Raw genomic sequence first — 17,783 nt, 5'->3', positions numbered from 1 at the left:
TGAAGAGCTTGGTTGTTGCTTAGCAAACTAGAAATGGTCTCTGAGGTTGCAGTTATTTCATTACAGCCCTGGCAATTCATCAGGTCCCAGTTCACACACAGGTAAAGTACAGAGGTGGTGCTAGATTCACTGCAGAGCTGGAGAAGGCTGAGAGTGCCTCAGCCAGGGTGCTGAGCAAGGTGGGGGGCTCATTGTGAACCCATGCCAGGAGCCCCAGCTCCAGGCAGTGTCCTGACAGCCTCCTGTGCTGGAGGCCAAAACAGCGAGGGGCTCTGCAGCTCGGGGAAGCAGGACCAGTGGTTTTTTATCAGCACTGGCCCTGCAGCTGGCAGTAACAGAATTTGCATCTGAACAAGATCAGTGGGTTTGTCACGTGCCATCAGGAAATACTGAGTTCAGGCTGTTGCTCTGCACCTACTGAATCCTTGCCTGATTTAGCAGCAGGCTCTCTGATGCTAGTAGTCATTTTTGCTTAAAATAAACTTAACACTCTACTTCTATTCAAACACACCTTGTTTCTTTTTAAATCCTCAGCGTTCTCTGAACTGAATGGGCAAGCAGGCTTGGGAGCAAGTTCTGTGGGAGTTAAATATAGCTGTCATTTTGAAATTACGTTCTGGACTGTTCTCTATTTGCTCTGCATGAGTGGTTCCTTTTCTGTCCTTTTTGTTGACAGAAATCCTGTCATGCAGCAGGAGGATGGGCAGAGCTCACATGGGGAATCATCTGCCCTCCTAAATGCGTTGCTCTGTCACCAGTTCTTGGCTTGTGCAGAACAGCTTTAGGCAAATGATCTGTAGGTTGGTCTTCCTGTCAGAATGGTCCAGAAAAGCAATGTAACTGCTCCTTTTTGGACTACTTTCAGCTTTATTGGCTCAATTACTTCAACCCTTTAAGCCTCAGGTTTAGTGTAAGGAAGGCAGTTACACTTTCTGTGGTGTAACTCAGGCTCCAGGTTGGGTGTTCTCAAAAGTCTGGCTATGGGAATCCAAAGGAGCCCCGATTCCCTTCCTGCTCTGCTTGTTCAAACCAGCTGAACTGCTGACTGACAAAGTCTCATGCTTTGCTCAATACATTGTCTTTGTATTTTGTCCATTTTTGACATAGCTATGTCTGTAAAAACTTCAGTGTGCTTTTTACAGATGAAGAAGGAAGCCCTATTGACACTTTCTTCCTCTCACTTTTAAAAAGATTGTGCTGTCTCAAAACTGCATTTCCTAGCTCTTGTCAGCAGCTGCCTGACAGGAAAACCTTGCATCCACTCATGTCTGTTTTTAAAGGCAAGCACCTCATACCCTGCTACAAAGGCAAATGATTTTACCTAGTGCCAAACTTACTTTATTTCTGTGTTATAAAGGCCTTGGTTCTGCTCTTGCACTCACCAGTGTCAATCAAAGGGTGATTGCACTAAGCTAAGAGGAACAAGCAGAAGGAGTGAGATTTCGATTTTCTTTCTTTTAGCTATTTAATAATGCACGGCTGTGGTCTAAGAGTTGGAAAGGGGGAGAGAATTGACTCTGTGGTAAAAAAAAAAAAAAAAAAAATGAAGTTAGTAGTCCATTGCTGTCGTGGTTTAACCCGGCCAGCAGCTAAACACCACGCAGCCGTTCGCTCACCCTCCCCCCTCCCTCTCTGGGACAGGGGAGAGAAATGGAAAGTGAAGCCCGTGAGTTGAGATAAAGACAGTTTAATAAGACAGGAAAATAATAATAACAAAATAATAATAACAATAATAATAATAATAATAATAATAATAATAATAATAATAATAATAATACAATGGTGATAATAGGAAAATAATAATAATATGTACAAACAAGTGATGCACAATGCAATTGCTCACCACCCGCTGACCGATGCCCAGCCTAACCCCGAGCAGTCCGGCCCCCTCCCCCCGGCTAGCCACCCCTATATATTGTTTAGCATGACGTCGGATGGTATGGAATACCCCTTTGGCTAGTTTGGGTCACCTGTCCTGGGTCTATCCCCTCCCAGCTCTTACTGCACCCCCAGCCTGCCTGTTGGCAGGACAGAGCAAAAGGCTGAGATGTCCTTGGCTTGGCATAAGCACTGCTCTGCAACAATTAAAACATCGGGGTGTTATCAGCACTCTTCTCATCCTAAGCCAAAACACAGCATTCCACCAGCTACTAGGAAGAAAATTAATTCTGTTCTAACTGAAACCAGGACAATTGCTTTCCAGATCCTTTATAACAACTGCTCTATTTCAGCGTGATGTGGGTCCTTGGCCACTGGTAACCTGCCTTGCCAAGACACCTGTGGGAGAATGATGTCTGCACTTACTGCAATGTAAAGCCTTGCACGTGCACAACTTTGAGGACTGGCTCTTCCTCAAGTGTTGTTTCATTTATGTAGGGCTTGCTGTATGTAACATGCTTGTTGAACAGCTCTTGTCCGAGATTTTTGACATTAACTCAAGTCCTAGCTGTAGGTAAGCAGTTCTGTTTGTTTTCTAAAGAAATCCAGGTGCAGAAAGGCTAAATAATCTGCTGCAAATAGCACGGGCAGATAAACTGCAGACATTGTGCCATCTGCTTTCTAACTCACTGCTGAAGATTTGTTACAAGGCACAAGGCTTGGTTTTTAAGTGAAGACAAAGTGAGCTTAGAACCTCACAGCTCCTGTGGTCTTGCTGAGCTTGGCAGGGTGGGAAGGGCAGGCCCAGCTTGTCCTTAACATTGACATCTGTTTGTTTTTCCTGGGTTGTGCTGTAATGAACGGCACTTCGTGCTCCTGTAAACCATGCTGTGACCAGAAAAGCAGGGAAGGTAAGATGCATGAGGCTGGCCTAACTCATTTGCACATACCAAGGGCCTCTTTGTTCCCTGTTTCAATGTGATTCTCTTCTTTTCCTTCCTGCAGAACACAGACCAGTTTTTGCTGAGCAAAGTTTCCTCAGATCTCTACCACTCCACCTTGTACCATATTTTCAAGACAACTCTTGGTCTCCTTTCCTGTTCTAGCGTTCATTTTATACAGTACGTTAGTGTCACCTGCCCAGTTTCTTTATATTTTATTTTTGCCTGGAAGATGGCAAAAATAGAGAAAAATAGGAAGCTGTATTATGCCAGGGGACACTAAAAGCTGTTGTCACCCAGTCTTTGATGGTCATCCAGCTGCTGTAACAGTTGCAGCAGTGGTTGTGCTAAGTGGCTCTCCTTAGCCCTCCATTTTGCAGGCCCTTGCAAGTACCTTGCACTTGGGTAAGCAATGATCTTCACTTGCAGTCATTGTAGATGCTCAGGAGTTTATCTTGGTTACCTCTGTCTCCTGACTGTGCTTCTCCATTCAGTGATGGGCATCCCAAGATCACAGCTGTTACTTGTTGAAGAGGGAATCTGCTGTTCCACTGGGGAGGTGCTGTCTGGGCTTCCTCCTGTGCCACGGCCTGTGTCATGCTCATTTGCTGGTCTTTCTGTGGCTCTGCAGGGCTAGTGAGAAACAAAACGTGGCCTTTCCCTCTTGTGCTGGAGGTTAGTGGTGACCATTCTTCAGGAAGGTGGGGGACTGCAGCCGCTATTACAAAATGAGCGGAGAAAAAAAAAAAAAGGATTGATTCTTCATCTTCTATAGTTTTTACCACAGGGGTGCTTGGGAGGAGAGATGTTTTTCTTTCTGTTACCTTCTCCATAAACTTCTTTGGAGACTTAATTTTGGAGACATAACTTTCTTATGGAGAAGTTTTAACTTCTCCATAAACTTCTCCACAGGCTTAACCCTGTGTGTGTAAATCTGAGGGAGGAGACAGATGTGGATCCCCAGCAGAAGCTTTCTGACTCCGTAGTCACCATCATCTAGTAACCAAATGTGGAACCTTGTCCTCTGTGCTGGGGAGTCCAGTGGTGGCAAATATTCCAGCCTAGAAGCTCTAGGCTGCAACTTCATTGCCTCTTGGCACGCTTAAGCCTAGATATGTTGACAGACTGTGGTGTCTCCCTGGGGTTGTGAACCACAGACTCAGACATGGCCTTGCGGGCAGCTTCCCCAGCGGGGTCCCTGTAGCAGCAGCTCCCCCCTGTGTGGCAGCAGGTCTGCAGAGCCTCCCCGAGTGGGCAGCACGGTTTGGGGAAGGCTGATGCTGTGGTGGAGGTGGGAGGTGGATGAAGCGAAGGGTGAAGGCTTTCATTTCTAGCATCTTTGCACCTCCCAGCGCAAGCCCCAGGAGGCATGTTTTCAGGCACCGCTGGGGACTGATAAGCACACGCTGTTCTTGTTCCACGTGAATCAAAGCTTGATGTGGTTGACTGGCGAGCAGGCACGGAGCCAGATGCGAAATGAGCTCTCCCTGTGACTTACAGAGCGGCAGGCAGCGAGGGGAGCTGACGGCAGGCTCGTGACGAGCCGCCTCAGTTGCAAATTTTAGGTGGCTTAACTTGAAAAGTGCCGTGTGTGGCCAGTGTCACAAGCGTATGGGATTTTGGGAGTCACGAGTAGAAAGGCTGCCGGGGCCGGCAGTGCTGAGCCAGCTGCTTCGGCGAGGGTTTGTCCTTGTCCCACAGCACCTGGCAGGACTTTGGCCAGGCCGCCGGCAGCCGGCTCAGTGACACTGCCCGGAGCTGGCGGGTGTTGGGTATGGACCAGCTCCATGGTCTCAGTCCTCCTCAGCTGTGCTGTTAATGTGGAAATTCCTGGGATTCCTGCCCAGAAGTGAGTCGTGGGCACTATCCTAACAGAGAAGAGGCTGTGGCGGGGCAGAGAAGATCTCCTCTTGTTCAGGTTTGCTGTTTCCTTTCCCCTGGTCCCCACAAAACAAACATACACACATACCCCTTCCTTCTCTGAGGAGCGCTGTTCAGAAATGCATCATCAGACTGATAAAACTCCACCGTTCATAACTCTATCAGCAGACTGCATAACACTCGTTATTATTACTAGAAATAAAAGTCAGGTAGCAGCAAACGTATCATTACACTTGAATTCATCTACTCTTTTTCCTCGGGAAAAAGCTATTTAAGGGCTTGTTTGCATTGCTCAGACACAACTTTAACACCAAAGGAGCCTATGTTTCTGTCTCCAAAATACCCATGTCCTGTTAGCAAAGCCACAGTCCAGCGTATAAAACTAAATATTTACTTAAGCCATTTGTTATTCTCCCCCCTATTTACTGAGGAACTAGTTCAGAATCCAGCTTCAAAAGAATAACTGTAGCTTTGAAAGAAGTCCGAAGTGACACTTCAAATAGCTAACAATTAAAAGAAAAAGTTGGCACATAACCAATTTATATATATGTGTATATATATATAAAAATATATATAATATGTATGTATATAACATATATATATCAAAGAAAAAAATGGGGGTGGTTACTTAAGATGGGCCTATGTGGCTGCAGATAAGCAGAACCTGAACATTTCTTTTATATGTGAATTACTGTGGTCAGCTCTGGTGCCCCCAGCATAAGAAGGACAAGGACCTGTCGGAGTGGGGCCAGAGGAGGGCCACGAGGATGCTCAGAGGGCTGGAGCACCTCTCCTGTGAAGAAAGCCTGAGGTAGTTGGGGTTGTTCAGTCTGGGGAAGAGAAGGCCCTGAGGAGACCTTACAGCAACCTGCCAGTGCCTAAAGGGGGCCTACAGGAAAGCTGGGGAGGGACTCTTTGTCAGGGGGTGTAGGGGTAGGACAAGGGAGTAACGATGTTAAACTGAAACAGGGTAGGCATAGATTAGATATGAGGAAGAAATTCTTCACTCAGAGGGCAATGAGGCCCTGGCACAGGCTGCCCAGAGAAGCTGTGGATGCCCCATCCCTGGAGGTGCTCGAGGCCAGGCTGGATGGGGCTTTGGGCAGCCTGGTCTGGTGGGAGGTGTCCCTGCCCATAGCATTGGGGTGGAATTGGATGGTCTTTAAGGGCCCTTCCAACCCAATCATTCTGTGATTCTATGAAATTTCAGTCAGGACAGAAATAAAAGCCCTCATGGAGGGGAAGATTCGCCTTGCCTTGCAGTGCAGCCTGGCAGTGGTTATCTCACCAGCTGGCCGACTGCTCCAGTGGGCTCCCTGGTGGCTCCTTCACTTTGTGTTGTATCACTTTTAGTCATATCACTTTGATTTCAGTGGGTTAAAAAGGAAAAGGTGACTGTGACTGCTGCTGGCAGGGCAGACAGGACCCTGACATAGGGGCGAGCTGGCTCCAATTATCCACAGTGCCAGTATTTCACCCACCAGCTTTTGAGGAAAATGTGTGCTTAACTGTTGTCAGTGCAGAGAAGCTGGCAGACTTGAATTATATTGTGTGAATACCTGAAGCGTAAAGGATTAAAGAATTATCAGTAGGCAGCCAAGGAAAGTAAACTCATTTAAAAATAAAAAGGGGGGCGGGAAGGAGGAGACTGTTGTAATTGATTTATGATACAGGAATAACCTGAGGGCACAAAACAGGATTCAGGAAAACCTAAAAAAAAAAAAAAAAAAATCATAGCCACTGTCTTTTGGAAACTGATACATCTGATACATTTTTTTTTTTTTTTTTTCCCACCTACCGGGTTTTCCTTTGGCTCTTTTGCACCCTGGATGCTCTCTTCTTCTTCCTGAAGCAAAGCACGTTCAGCCTCCCTCATGGTAGGAGCCTTACAGGAGAAATGAATTTCAGTCCAATGTTATTTTCCATGGTCACCATTAAATTCTGTTCTTCCGTTCAGTTTATGATTTGGCTATTGTCTAAGGTTTGCAATTTCAGAAGGCCAAATTCCTAAACAGAACAAATTATTTGTTGCAGTAAACAACACGAAGGATTTGAGGACTTGGAAATAAAGAAGGTCTGAAACCTTGTAAACTCAGAGTTGTTAATACTGATAGGAGTTTGCGCCAAAAAGAGAGAGGGAGAAGGAAAAAAATCTGGTAGAAAGGAGCTTTGGAGGTAGTAGCTGTATTTTAGATCGAGAAGCAAAAGACAAACAGATCTATGAGAAGTCAGGCTGAGACAGACCTTGCAAAGGGTGCCAAACAACCAGCAGCAAGAAGTTCTGCAGCCACCCTCATCAAGGTAGGCGAGGGAAAGGAACGGTGTTGTTTCAGAGGAAGCTCACAGCAAAACACATTCCTGGTTGCCCAACACCTTTTGTCCTTTATCTTCACCCTCCAGCATTCCCAGTGCCTTCCCTCTCACACCCACCCAAGGACAGCAACAGGGCAAGGGGGGAAAAATGACCTTGGCCTGCACTGATGCACAGAAGGTTTAAAATAAAATAAAATAAAATGGCAAGAGAGGCTCAGCCTCCATCCTCCACAGCAAGTAAGGGCTCCTAAGCTCAGCCACTTTGGGCACCAGCAAAAATGAGCACCGAATGTTTGGAGTTGTGCTTTGCAGAGCAAAAACCACAGCAGCAAGGCATGGCAGGGGGGGCAGGGGCTGGCCAGCCCCACAAAAAGCCTCCTCGCACCCCTCCCGAGCCCTTTCCAGGCTTTTTTTAGGTTTAAAAACCCTAAAAATCCTATCTGTTTAAAAAATATACACAAAAACCAGATTATTTTTGTCATCCAGACCGAGGTAATGCTGTTCTCAGATGGGCCCTGAACCACACAGCACTAATGAGGAAAAGGATATTGTGCTACAGTATGTTTTATTGTTTCCTGATTTTTTTCTTCACCGAATAACGAAGAAAAAAACCTAGAAAATTAATCGGTAATTTGACCCAAACAAAGCTTGCCACAGCCTTCCAACATACATTAAGCCACCTACAATCAGAATGTGAATTAGTCTTTCATCTCTAATTTCAGTAAAATTAACTGCTCCAGTAGTAGCATGTGCTGCTTTGAGATATAATTAAATTACCTTGGGGGCAGCAGTCTGAGCACAGCCCATTTTATTCCAGTCTGAAATATTTACCCAGGGAAACAACCCTGAGCGAGAAGTTACTTGGCTACAGCTGTAATGACTGCGCCGCTCCATTTCTGCTCCGTGCAGAGAAGGCTTTGTTGTATCCAAGTCCCTCAATACCTAGCCACACACATTTTTGGAATGTTTCTGTGTACCAAAAGCCCTCCAGGATCCTAAAACAGGCACCATCAGCTAGAAAGAAAACTAGTTTCAATCTTCCAGCTCCCCACAGCCCCCATCAGCAATAAAACTCCAAATAAAGTTAATATTCTAGCCAGTTTTCTACATTCCACTGCCTCACCCTTTATTTCAAGGCTTTCGCACTTCTGTATCTACAGCCCTGGCGTTACAGGACAGCATGAAAAGAGGTAAGGACAGCTGTGGAAGTTGCTTAAAGAAATAAGCAGTCAGAAGACAAACAGAGTTCTCAGCTATTAACATTTATTAAAAGTTTGACCAAAGTAGCTTTATTCCCAAATATTGTTTACAAAAAGTCTAACAATTCCCCCATGTAGTCAAAGATTAATAAAAGAACTGAGATGGCATCGCATTAGTGCATAGAAAGCAAAACTTGTCTACAATAATCAAAAAAAAAAAAAATCAGAACTGGTGTAAAACTGAGGTTTAATACTTGAAAGCAGTTGATAACATCACAGGCAGAGCATTCACAAGCATGTATTTTATCTGTGCACGATGTTGAGATGTTGCCTGCAGTTCTGCCTGTTCCTCTAGGCTGAAAATTTTCCTTTCTCCCCCGGAGTCAGAACCCAAACTACAAAGCTGCTTTTTTCCAAAGCAACTGGCTGACTTCTGTGCCTGCCCAGCTGGGCAATTCTAACACGAAACAGCTTCCCAGCAGCTCTGCAGTTGCCACGTTTCGCAGTTTTCCTCCTGGACAGGCCAGCTCTGAGCTGCCATTAGCTCCATGGCCTGCATTTGCTGCCCTCCCTTTCAGCTTCGGCTGCTTAGGATCATGGACACTCCAAACGCCCGATGGTCCTTCCAAACCTCATTTCACCTGAAGGTTTCAGTTTGAAGCGGTTGCCTATTGCAAGCCGATTCCCAAACTGTAACCGAGCGAGTACATCCAGCTTAGGACAACGCTGGTTCAAAGAACACAGAGGAACTGCGAGCAGTAGGGCTGGATATCGCGTACCCAGCCCACGCTGGCCAAACCAAACATCCTGCTATCCTTCACAGGCCTGTTAGGCTCGGAACAGGAATGCGTAAGAAATCTAATACAAAGCCGCACTGTAGATAAAACAGTGCCAAAGCTGCTTTCCCTTTCAGCCCAATTAGAGCTTTTTGCTTTGCTCAACCAGTTTGACCAAGTTCTCTTGGAAGCATCTTGAACTGCAAAGAACCATGTGAAGAGCTGGAAGGATACTCAAGCTTTATTACAGCAACGGTACAACTGCCCCGGTTTTGTTATGTACTTAGGGACACTAACGAGCCTTCAGAAGCAGAATTTCAGTATTGCAAAGAGAACCCTTTCCTACATTCCAGCATCTTCCACAGAGACTTCAGTGCTCCAGCCCTTGCTTCCAGCTGTACTTAGCACACCTATCCTTTCGGAAAATGGAGTACAATGCTCCCAGATTTTACCGTTGTAAGAAAGAGAAAGCGAGCCAAAACAAGGCGCAGAGATCCAACCAAAGCAAACAGAGCACGGAGAAGTAATAGCAGTTTAGGATTATTTAAGCAGTACAGACACATTCCTATAGAGCAGGCACACAGCTGAAGAAGGGAAAGAAAACAAACATCAGAACACAGCAGTAACTCAAACAGATTTGCTTTTTTGGAGGAGGTGTTACAAACACGACAGAAGTAGTGGTGCCATGGAACAGTAATCCCTCAAAGCTACTCAATTCTCTTCAGACTTATGTGGGGAAACCAAGTTAAAGGTTAGTAAAACAACTCTATCGTTATGCAAGTCAGATCTGATTATCCATTAACTGCTCATCTGCATTTAGTGATTCAAAGCAAGTCTTCAATCTTATTTTGGAACCATCATCTAATATAGCTGGCATTTCTTATTTCCCAAAATGTTTAACTCAATATTTATCTATTAACTAATAGCAACCTGTTGACTCGTTACCCAATTCCACTTCAACCGAGTGATCCAAAGCTCTGGATCCCTATTGTTGATGCACCAAGTACAAACCTCACCACACCATTTGGGACTCACCTAACCAGTGTGCATTTATCACATCACTCTGGGAAATGCTCCAGTACGTTTTCTAGCAGACACCCTATAAACATCTTTTACCCCAAATTTAAATTCAAAGCCATCAAACACGACAGGTAAACACCATGCTGTTTGAAGACAGTCAAGTACCTGCCAGTTTCTCTCAGCTTTGAAATAAAAACTGAGCAAGATGCCATAATGGGGGGTCCTTCAGGGATTGCCTCAAAGAATCCTCAAACTTGGTTTTGGAAACGTGACTATCAGATGTTCTGCAATGTACTGAAAGCCATTTAAATTGAACTGTTTAACCATTAAAGGTCTCTACATGACAGTTAACCAGTCCCCCAAGGGAAGCATTTTCAGGTTACCATCAGAAAAACATGTACAAAACTAACTGGGAACCCACTGTAATTCTGTTGCTCATGCAAGTTGTTTTTTTTTTCTGTTCACATTATTTCCTCTCGCTATCAGCAAGGTTTTTGGTTTACTCAGTGCACTACAGAATGCACCATACTGCAGATGTTACCATGCAGTTGTGCTATCTTATCTAGAAACCATCTTTAAAGAAAAAAAGCACCGCAGAAATGAGATTTTAAGGCTTAGATACAGCTAAAAGTAAATCCTCAGCTGAAATTCATCACTCTACTCCAAAACAAAAAACTTGAGTATTTGCTTCACAACTTCTGAGCACTCTAAGTATTCATCCTTCTTTTTTCCCACAAGGCCTGTATGTAGGTTTTTCTACAAAGTTAACGTTAACCCAAAGAACACAGAGACATAGCATTGAACTTTGTTTTAATGGTCTCAAATTCTGTGACAGATTTTTGGTCAAGTTTCCATTTTTAAAAAATTTATCGGTTTTAAAGACTAATAACTTAAACTGCCACGAAACAAATGGTCCACAAACATTCCTTTCCTTCTGAAGCTTTTACGATGCATTGTAATCATTAACCAGTCTTTTACTATTAAACTTAAATGGCCAATTGAGACAAACAGTTCTGAGACCGTTCTTCCACCACTGATTACGACTGAGGTGGCAGCTGATGTACAGAATTTTCATTTAGCCTTCTGGGCCTTCTGGGCAGACTTTGTGACCTTGCCAGCGCCACCAGCCTTCTTGTCAACTGCCTTGATGACACCAACAGCAACCGTCTGTCTCATGTCACGCACGGCAAAACGACCTGCAAACAGAGAAGTGGTTTTTTATGACTTTTGTCTCATGCTACACATCCCACAGCATTATCTACATGGCACCAACACGCAGCATTGGCTGAGCAAGCAGCTGCTGCTCTAGGACAGTAGCTGCATGTGACTGCAGCATTAACATCCAGCTATGTCATCTAGAGAATACCCCCCCAGTCCCACCAAAGTTCCGGTTCCTTTTTTAAGTTTCAATTGAATTCAGAACTTTTAGTGTTATATTACAGGAAAAACTGCATCCTGTTACTAGAAATCAGGCATCTTCTCCAGAGATCAGCATTAAGCACATTTTAAAGACACCTTACCCAGAGGAGGATAATCGGAGAAGCTCTCAACACACATAGGCTTGCCAGGAATCATGTCAACAATGGCAGCATCTCCGGATTTCAGGAATTTAGGGCCATCCTCCAGCTTCTTGCCAGAACGACGATCGATCTTCTCTTTGAGCTCAGCAAATTTGCAAGCAATGTGAGCAGTATGGCAATCCAGCACAGGGGCATAACCAGCGCTAATTTGGCCAGGGTGGTTCAGGATAATAACCTAGAAGAAGAAAAAAAAAAAAAAAGCAAAGTATGAAGTTAGCACTGGGATAAGTTTGAAAAGCTTCCTACAACAGACTGGTGTCTTATAAAGCCTCAACTTTCACTGATTTGCTTAAAGCAAATCTTATCTCAGAACACAGGTCTGTGTTACTTTACAGGTTATCCTACTGCTTTAGAAATTTTTTTTAAAAGCAGAATTCTAATATTTCACAACCCACATCTAGATTGTAACATCTTCCAAGAGCTTCAAAAGTCACCTGTGCAGTGAAGCCAGCAGCTTCCATTGGAGGATCATTCTTGCTGTCACCAGCAACGTTACCACGGCGAACGTCTTTCACAGACACGTTCTTCACGTTGAAGCCGACGTTGTCACCAGGCAGAGCTTCGCTCAGGGCCTCGTGGTGCATCTCAACAGATTTTACTTCAGTTGTTACATTGACAGGGGCAAATGTAACCACCATGCCTGGCTTCAGGACACCTGTTTCCACACGGCCAACTGGTACAGTACCAATGCCTGCAGAAGAGAAATGATCTCAGTAATCCAGTGATTATATGCCCTTACGGGCAGAGCGAAAACACTTCCAGGAAGTATTTTACACTTTCTACTTGGTTTTCAGGCAGAAAACTGCATTTGTCTCATGCCTTAGCTGTTAAGTGAGTAACTTGGGAACACGTACCGCCAATTTTGTAGACATCTTGAAGAGGCAGACGCAGAGGTTTGTCAGTTGGACGAGTTGGTGGCAGGATGCAGTCCAGAGCCTCGAGGAGGGTGGTTCCACTGGCATTGCCATCTTTCCGGGTAACCTTCCATCCCTTGAACCAGGGCATCTGTAATAAAGACAACCCAAGCATCACTGCCTGTCCACTTTAACAGCGTAAAGCTAGAAAGAAGCAATTTATCTCCACAGCACTCATCGTATTATTACAGATTAAGAACTCGTCAAGTGCTGGAACTTGATTCTGACCTCCGCACTTCAGATCATTACATTTAAGAGAACATGCATTATCCATTGCACAATTGATCTCTACAATACTGCAAAGTTTAATGTCTTTATATTAAGAAATGCTAAACGTACGTTAGAGCTTGGCTCCAGCATGTTGTCTCCATTCCAACCAGAGATTGGCACAAAAGCTACAGTGTCTGGGTTGTAGCCAATTTTCTTGATGTAAGTGCTGACTTCCTTGACAATTTCTTCGTATCTCTTCTGGCTGTAAGGTGGCTCGGTGGAATCCATCTTGTTAACACCAACAATCAGCTGTTTCACACCCAGGGTGTAGGCCAGAAGAGCATGCTCACGGGTCTGCCCGTTCTTGGAAATACCGGCCTCAAACTCACCAACACCAGCAGCAACAATCAGGACAGCACAATCAGCCTTTGAAAAGGAAGAAAAAAGCCTTCATTATAATGCCTACACATATGCCACGATGTCAGGGGAACTCCCTCACAGTAAAGCAACTAAGGAAGAGCCTGCCCAAACTCTCAAGTCCTTAGCTCTATTTCCCTACCTGAGAAGTTCCAGTGATCATGTTCTTAATGAAGTCTCTGTGTCCAGGGGCATCAATGATGGTGACGTAGTACTTGCTTGTTTCGAATTTCCACAGGGAAATATCAATGGTGATACCACGCTCACGCTCAGCTTTCAGCTTGTCCAAGACCCAGGCGTATTTGAAGGAACCTTTGCCCATCTACAGATTTAAAAAAAAGAATTATTCTGTGTTTTTTTCAATACATGTCTGCATTTATTTCAGAAAGACTGTGAACTAGACACAGGCTAAGAGGCAAAAGCTAAAAATAGTAAGTGATCTATGCTGAAAAACGTCGCTGTGTCTTACAAAGACTGGCATGGATACACTTGGCACAACCAGTGAGAGATGCCAACTGCTTTCTGTTATTTAACCTGTTGACAGTTTGGCCCTCTTGTCAGCTTGTTAATTGCACTATCACCTCTTTAGGATAGATCTCTTAAGACCAAGTCCTACTATCAAGTGTCCACTATGGATTTCCGTTCTCTTACTAACATAATCCCTGTCAAAATCAGCATTTGAACAGCCATGCAAGCCTAGCATTCACTGCATTTCATCCTGTGATGTGCTCATTGAAAGCTATTTTGTTACTGTATGGAAACAATTAATGTTTGCAGACTTCCTACAGGTTCAAGTACCAAAATCGGTAACTTGTTTTTAGAGATAAACGCAGTTGTGATGATTAGGTTTATCTTCAGCTAAATGTAGGCCAAGACTGAAGCTGGCAACTCCAGTTGGGTTCTGATTCCAAGGTTCACTACATGGACGTAGCTCTGGAGCACCTTCCTTTGCCTTCCATTTTGCACTTCACAACTTCAGCATAACCAACCACTGTGGTGGATTCCATGCCTTAGCACTTTTTAATTAGAGGGAGAATTTCAATTTAACTGCCTGTAACCCCGATCCATTTTGTAATTTTAATAGTTTTGCAACTTAAATCTTTTTATTCACCCATGCCCACAGCTCTGTTGGCCATGGGCGTCCCACGCACCTCAGCGGCTTCCTTCTCGAACTTCTCGATGGTCCTCTTGTCGATGCCCCCGCATTTGTAGATGAGGTGGCCGGTAGTGGTGGACTTGCCGGAGTCGACGTGGCCGATGACGACAATGTTGATGTGGGTCTTCTCCTTACCCATTTTCCACGCTGCTTACGCTCTCCCTTGCGGCAGAAAGACGCTCGACACCTGCCGGGTCCCACAAGCAGCCCGGTTACCCCCTGATGGCCGATGGCTTCCCCCACCACCCCCCCTCCCCTCCTCCCTCCGCAGCGCCTCCCCGAGGGGGCCCTGGGCAGCCCGGGGAGGCCCGGCCGTGCCCTGAGGCCCGCGGCCCGGCCCCGCCCCGCCGAGGGGAGGAGCGGAGCGGCGCGGGGCGGGCGGCAGCAGCCCGGGCGCCCCCCTCCCCTTTCCGAGCGCCCCCCGGCGTCGCCCCCTCCCTCTCCTCCTCCTCCTCGCGGCTCCTCGGGCTCGAGTTACCCCCGGCGGCGGCAGCGGCGGGGCCGGGAGGAGGTGGGGGGGGGGGGGGTGCGGCGGGGAGGGCGGGGCCGCCCCGCTCCTTTGTGTGCGTGCCTCACCCCGCCCGGGCCCGCCGCGTCCTCCATTTTGTGGCAGGAAGCGCGGGGCGCCATTTTCCTACCCCCCACCCCCCCAGCACCCCCCCTCCCTCCCTCCCTCCTTCCTTCCCCGAGGCGTCGCCCCCCAGTACCCCCCCCCCCCACCTCCCACCCTTCACCCCGCTCCCCAGCCCCCTCCCCCCCGGTGCTTCCCCCCCCCGCGGCCCAGCGCCGCACCCCGCACCCATCCCACAGCGAAGCGGCGCTTCCCTCACCCCCCGCATCCCCTCACCCCCCTCACTCCCCTCACCGACCCCGCAGCCCCCTCCATTCCCCTCACCCCCCACTCCATTGCCCTCCCCCCCACCCCCCACCCCAGGCCCGGCCCGGCCCGCGGCGGCCGCGCCTCACCTGCACGACGCCGGCGAACCCGGAGCGAAAAAGACCGACGGCGTGAGCGCCGCCCCTTATATACCCTGCGCCGGGGGCGGGGCCTAACCGACACGTCACCGCTCCCGGCGGCCCCGTGGCCACGCCCCCTCCGGCCCGGCCCCGCTGCGCGGGCACAGGGCGGCGGCCCCGGGCCTGGAGGGGGGGGGTGGGGCCGGGCCTGAGGGGGCTGCGAGAGCCCCCGGGGGGGAGTAGAGGCACAGGGGGGGGCTTAGTGAGCCCCGGGAGGGAGCTGTGTTGTGTTTCTTTCTTTAAAACCATCTTTTTTGGTCTTTTTTGCAGCCCCAGAAAGAAAAAGTTGTCTCACAAGTCACACAAACGGAGGTAGATGCCTCAGGAGGGGCATCCCAAGTGTTTGTAGCCCAAGTGCTTCAGACGTGACCAAGGCAGCACCGAGGCACCGAGGGTCTGACTTCTGTGCCAGGATCCCAAAGTGCACAACGTGCCCCTCTTCTGTACTTTCATGGGTGAAAGTTTCTGATGAGAGCCACTAAAATGTACCCTAACCCTTTATTTTTGAAACTCTGAGGGCAAGGAGTCACGGAACAACCCACACCATCAGAAATAAAAGCCCTCGTGGTTCCCGTACATTACCCCCATTCTTTACTCGCCTCTTACTGAAGTAAGAAAATGCACAGTTTACTCACCTCTAACTGAAGAAAATCCATTAATTACTCAAACCCAAACACACCTTTTTAAGCGAAATTAAGCTGAGAAGATGAACAAGTATTTTTGTTGGCTCTTTTAAAATGATCTGCAAAGGAAACAAACCTACATGGTCTGTTTTCTTCCTTCATACATATATTCCTTTTCTTCTTTCTTGATACACCGGTGTTGTAAATTGTTACTTCACTATACACACCCAACTATAATCCCATTCATTTTTTTTGGCATGGTCTCTACCTGGCAGTTTTAAAACACCAAAACAGCTTGTTTAAAAAAAAAAAAAAAAAAAAAAAAAAAAGCCCCCAACCAACAAAAAATAAGTAAATAAATCAAAGCAAACCACACCAAAAAAACCCACGTGATGAATCTACACTTTCACTTGTCTCCAAGTGTCCCTTAGCTGAGATGCATCCAGCATCAAAATCAGCACAGTAGAGAGAGCAGCAAGCTTAGTACTGCATGGACTGTTATAGAAGCACAAGGTTTCCATTTGCTGTTTTTCCACATGGAAGATTTAAAAAATAAAAGTGTACTTGGAAAGAACAAACAAACAAACATAATTTTGAGAAATGACACGTATTAGAGAAGATGTCAAATTTAGAATATGCCTTTTAAACAAAAACTCAGTTTCACTGAGTAAAACCTGCAAATGTGTTCAGACATCATTAAATAATCTCAGTCATTTTTAGGAGAGGAATAAAGTCATCATGGTGTTATTTCCCACCCACCCCCCCCTTTTTTTTTTTTTTTAAACACAGAAATCGATGGGAGGGGGGGGAAGCTAGAGAGGGTTCAGCTTTTCTCGAAACTTACACTCAGGTGTAAAATTCATGAAGGTATTTTATATGAGGGAAAGGGAGAAGGGTCCCTTTTCTTTAAAATGGAAATGCATAATCCTAAAGTGATTTCATGGCTCAGGAACAAGGGGTAAAATTGGTAAGAAAGTTAGCTTTTGGGGGCTCTTATAAAGCAAAGGCGGTTTGTAAACACAGCTAAAAAGCTTTACTTTACACAATTGTTTTGAGTTAGCTTCTGAAATATGTATGCCAGCAGGGGGTATTTTTAATGGACTGATCTGACAAAGTATCCATTCTACAAAAATGTAGTTTAAAATTTTCAGTGACTTCTGCCGCAATGGGGGAGGAGAAAGGAAATGTGTTATTGATTTCTGACGTGGCCCATAATAAACTGCACATTTCTTTTTAAGGGACATGCTTAAAAGACTATTTCATAAATACAGACATTTAGAACTAGGTATTTCTGAAGACAGCAATTCCTGTACAACTTACATAGCTGAAAATCATTGAACGTGTTGGACAATCTTTTAGCCATGTCCTAGTTAAAAGCCTTCAAGAAAAGCCTTTTCCCTCCATTTCTTTAATTGAATTTTCAGAAGAATTTTATTATTTCCTCTGTAATCAGTCCACTACATGCTTTTACTCTCTCAACAACTAGTCTATCTTTCATTGTCCATTCTATTAGTGGAACATTCCCATTATCAATCTGCCAAATATTTATACAGCTGGGGAGCTTCAGATATAGGAGTAGCCTCACATAATTCTCTGGAAATGCGTTCTGCAGAATCCTCTCGACTAACACAGATAGGCACATACTGGACTAAATCCTGTGTGCATTTGCATCCATTTAGCCTGTTTAGCCTATTTAGCCTGTTACAAATTTTAGATTCTGCTCATTAGGCAAAACTAATCTCTTTGATAAGAAAAAAAACTTGTGAAGAAACAGAGATAAGAGATTTCAAGAACTCAAGGTCTTTCAGGTTTTGGAGTCTTGCTTAGTAAATCCCGCCTGGCTTCAGAAATATGTGGG

At 45.8% G+C, this 17,783-nt stretch overlaps 1 protein-coding gene across 2 annotated transcripts; it reads right to left on the bottom strand.

The window, feature by feature from the left end:
- Positions 1–10,801: 10,801 nt before the first annotated feature.
- Positions 10,802–15,381, bottom strand: EEF1A1 (eukaryotic translation elongation factor 1 alpha 1). Of its 2 annotated transcripts, none has more exons than XR_014691615.1 (8): positions 15,252–15,381; positions 14,281–14,472; positions 13,272–13,451; positions 12,842–13,138; positions 12,443–12,593; positions 11,977–12,279; positions 11,529–11,807; positions 10,802–11,204 (listed from the first exon to the last, which is right to left on the bottom strand). XR_014691615.1 is itself a non-coding variant. In XM_084514935.1 (8 exons), the coding sequence occupies exons 2-8, from the start codon at positions 14,422–14,424 to the stop codon at positions 11,080–11,082; spliced, it is 1,389 nt and encodes a 462-aa protein (XP_084371061.1). In that variant the 5' UTR covers positions 14,425–14,472; positions 15,252–15,380; the 3' UTR covers positions 10,802–11,079. The 2 variants fall into 2 exon arrangements, 1 of the variants encoding a protein (XP_084371061.1); XM_084514935.1 differs by having other exon boundaries at positions 11,529–11,763; positions 12,023–12,279; positions 15,252–15,380.
- Between the last annotated feature and the right edge of the window lie 2,402 nt (positions 15,382–17,783).

Source organism: Aythya ferina, assembly GCF_964211825.1.
Source record: "Aythya ferina genome assembly, chromosome: 3".
In the NCBI taxonomy this organism is placed as follows: domain Eukaryota; kingdom Metazoa; phylum Chordata; class Aves; order Anseriformes; family Anatidae; genus Aythya; species Aythya ferina.
Note: the sequence above shows the minus strand (reverse complement) of the source record. Positions and strands in the feature narration are given on the sequence as shown.

What these genes read in the sequence shown, in the direction of transcription:
- EEF1A1 (XM_084514935.1), bottom strand. Translation starts at nt 14,424, where the DNA reads ATGGGTAAGGAGAAGACCCACATCAACATTGTCGTCATCGGCCACGTC. An exon ending in CTGCTGGCTTCACTGCACAG is followed by an intron (nt 11,764 to 12,022) that starts GTGACTTTTGAA and finishes TTCTTCTTCTAG; the next exon opens with GTTATTATCCTGAACCACCC. An exon ending in CTCCGATTATCCTCCTCTGG is followed by an intron (nt 11,205 to 11,528) that starts GTAAGGTGTCTT and finishes CTCTGTTTGCAG; the next exon opens with GTCGTTTTGCCGTGCGTGAC.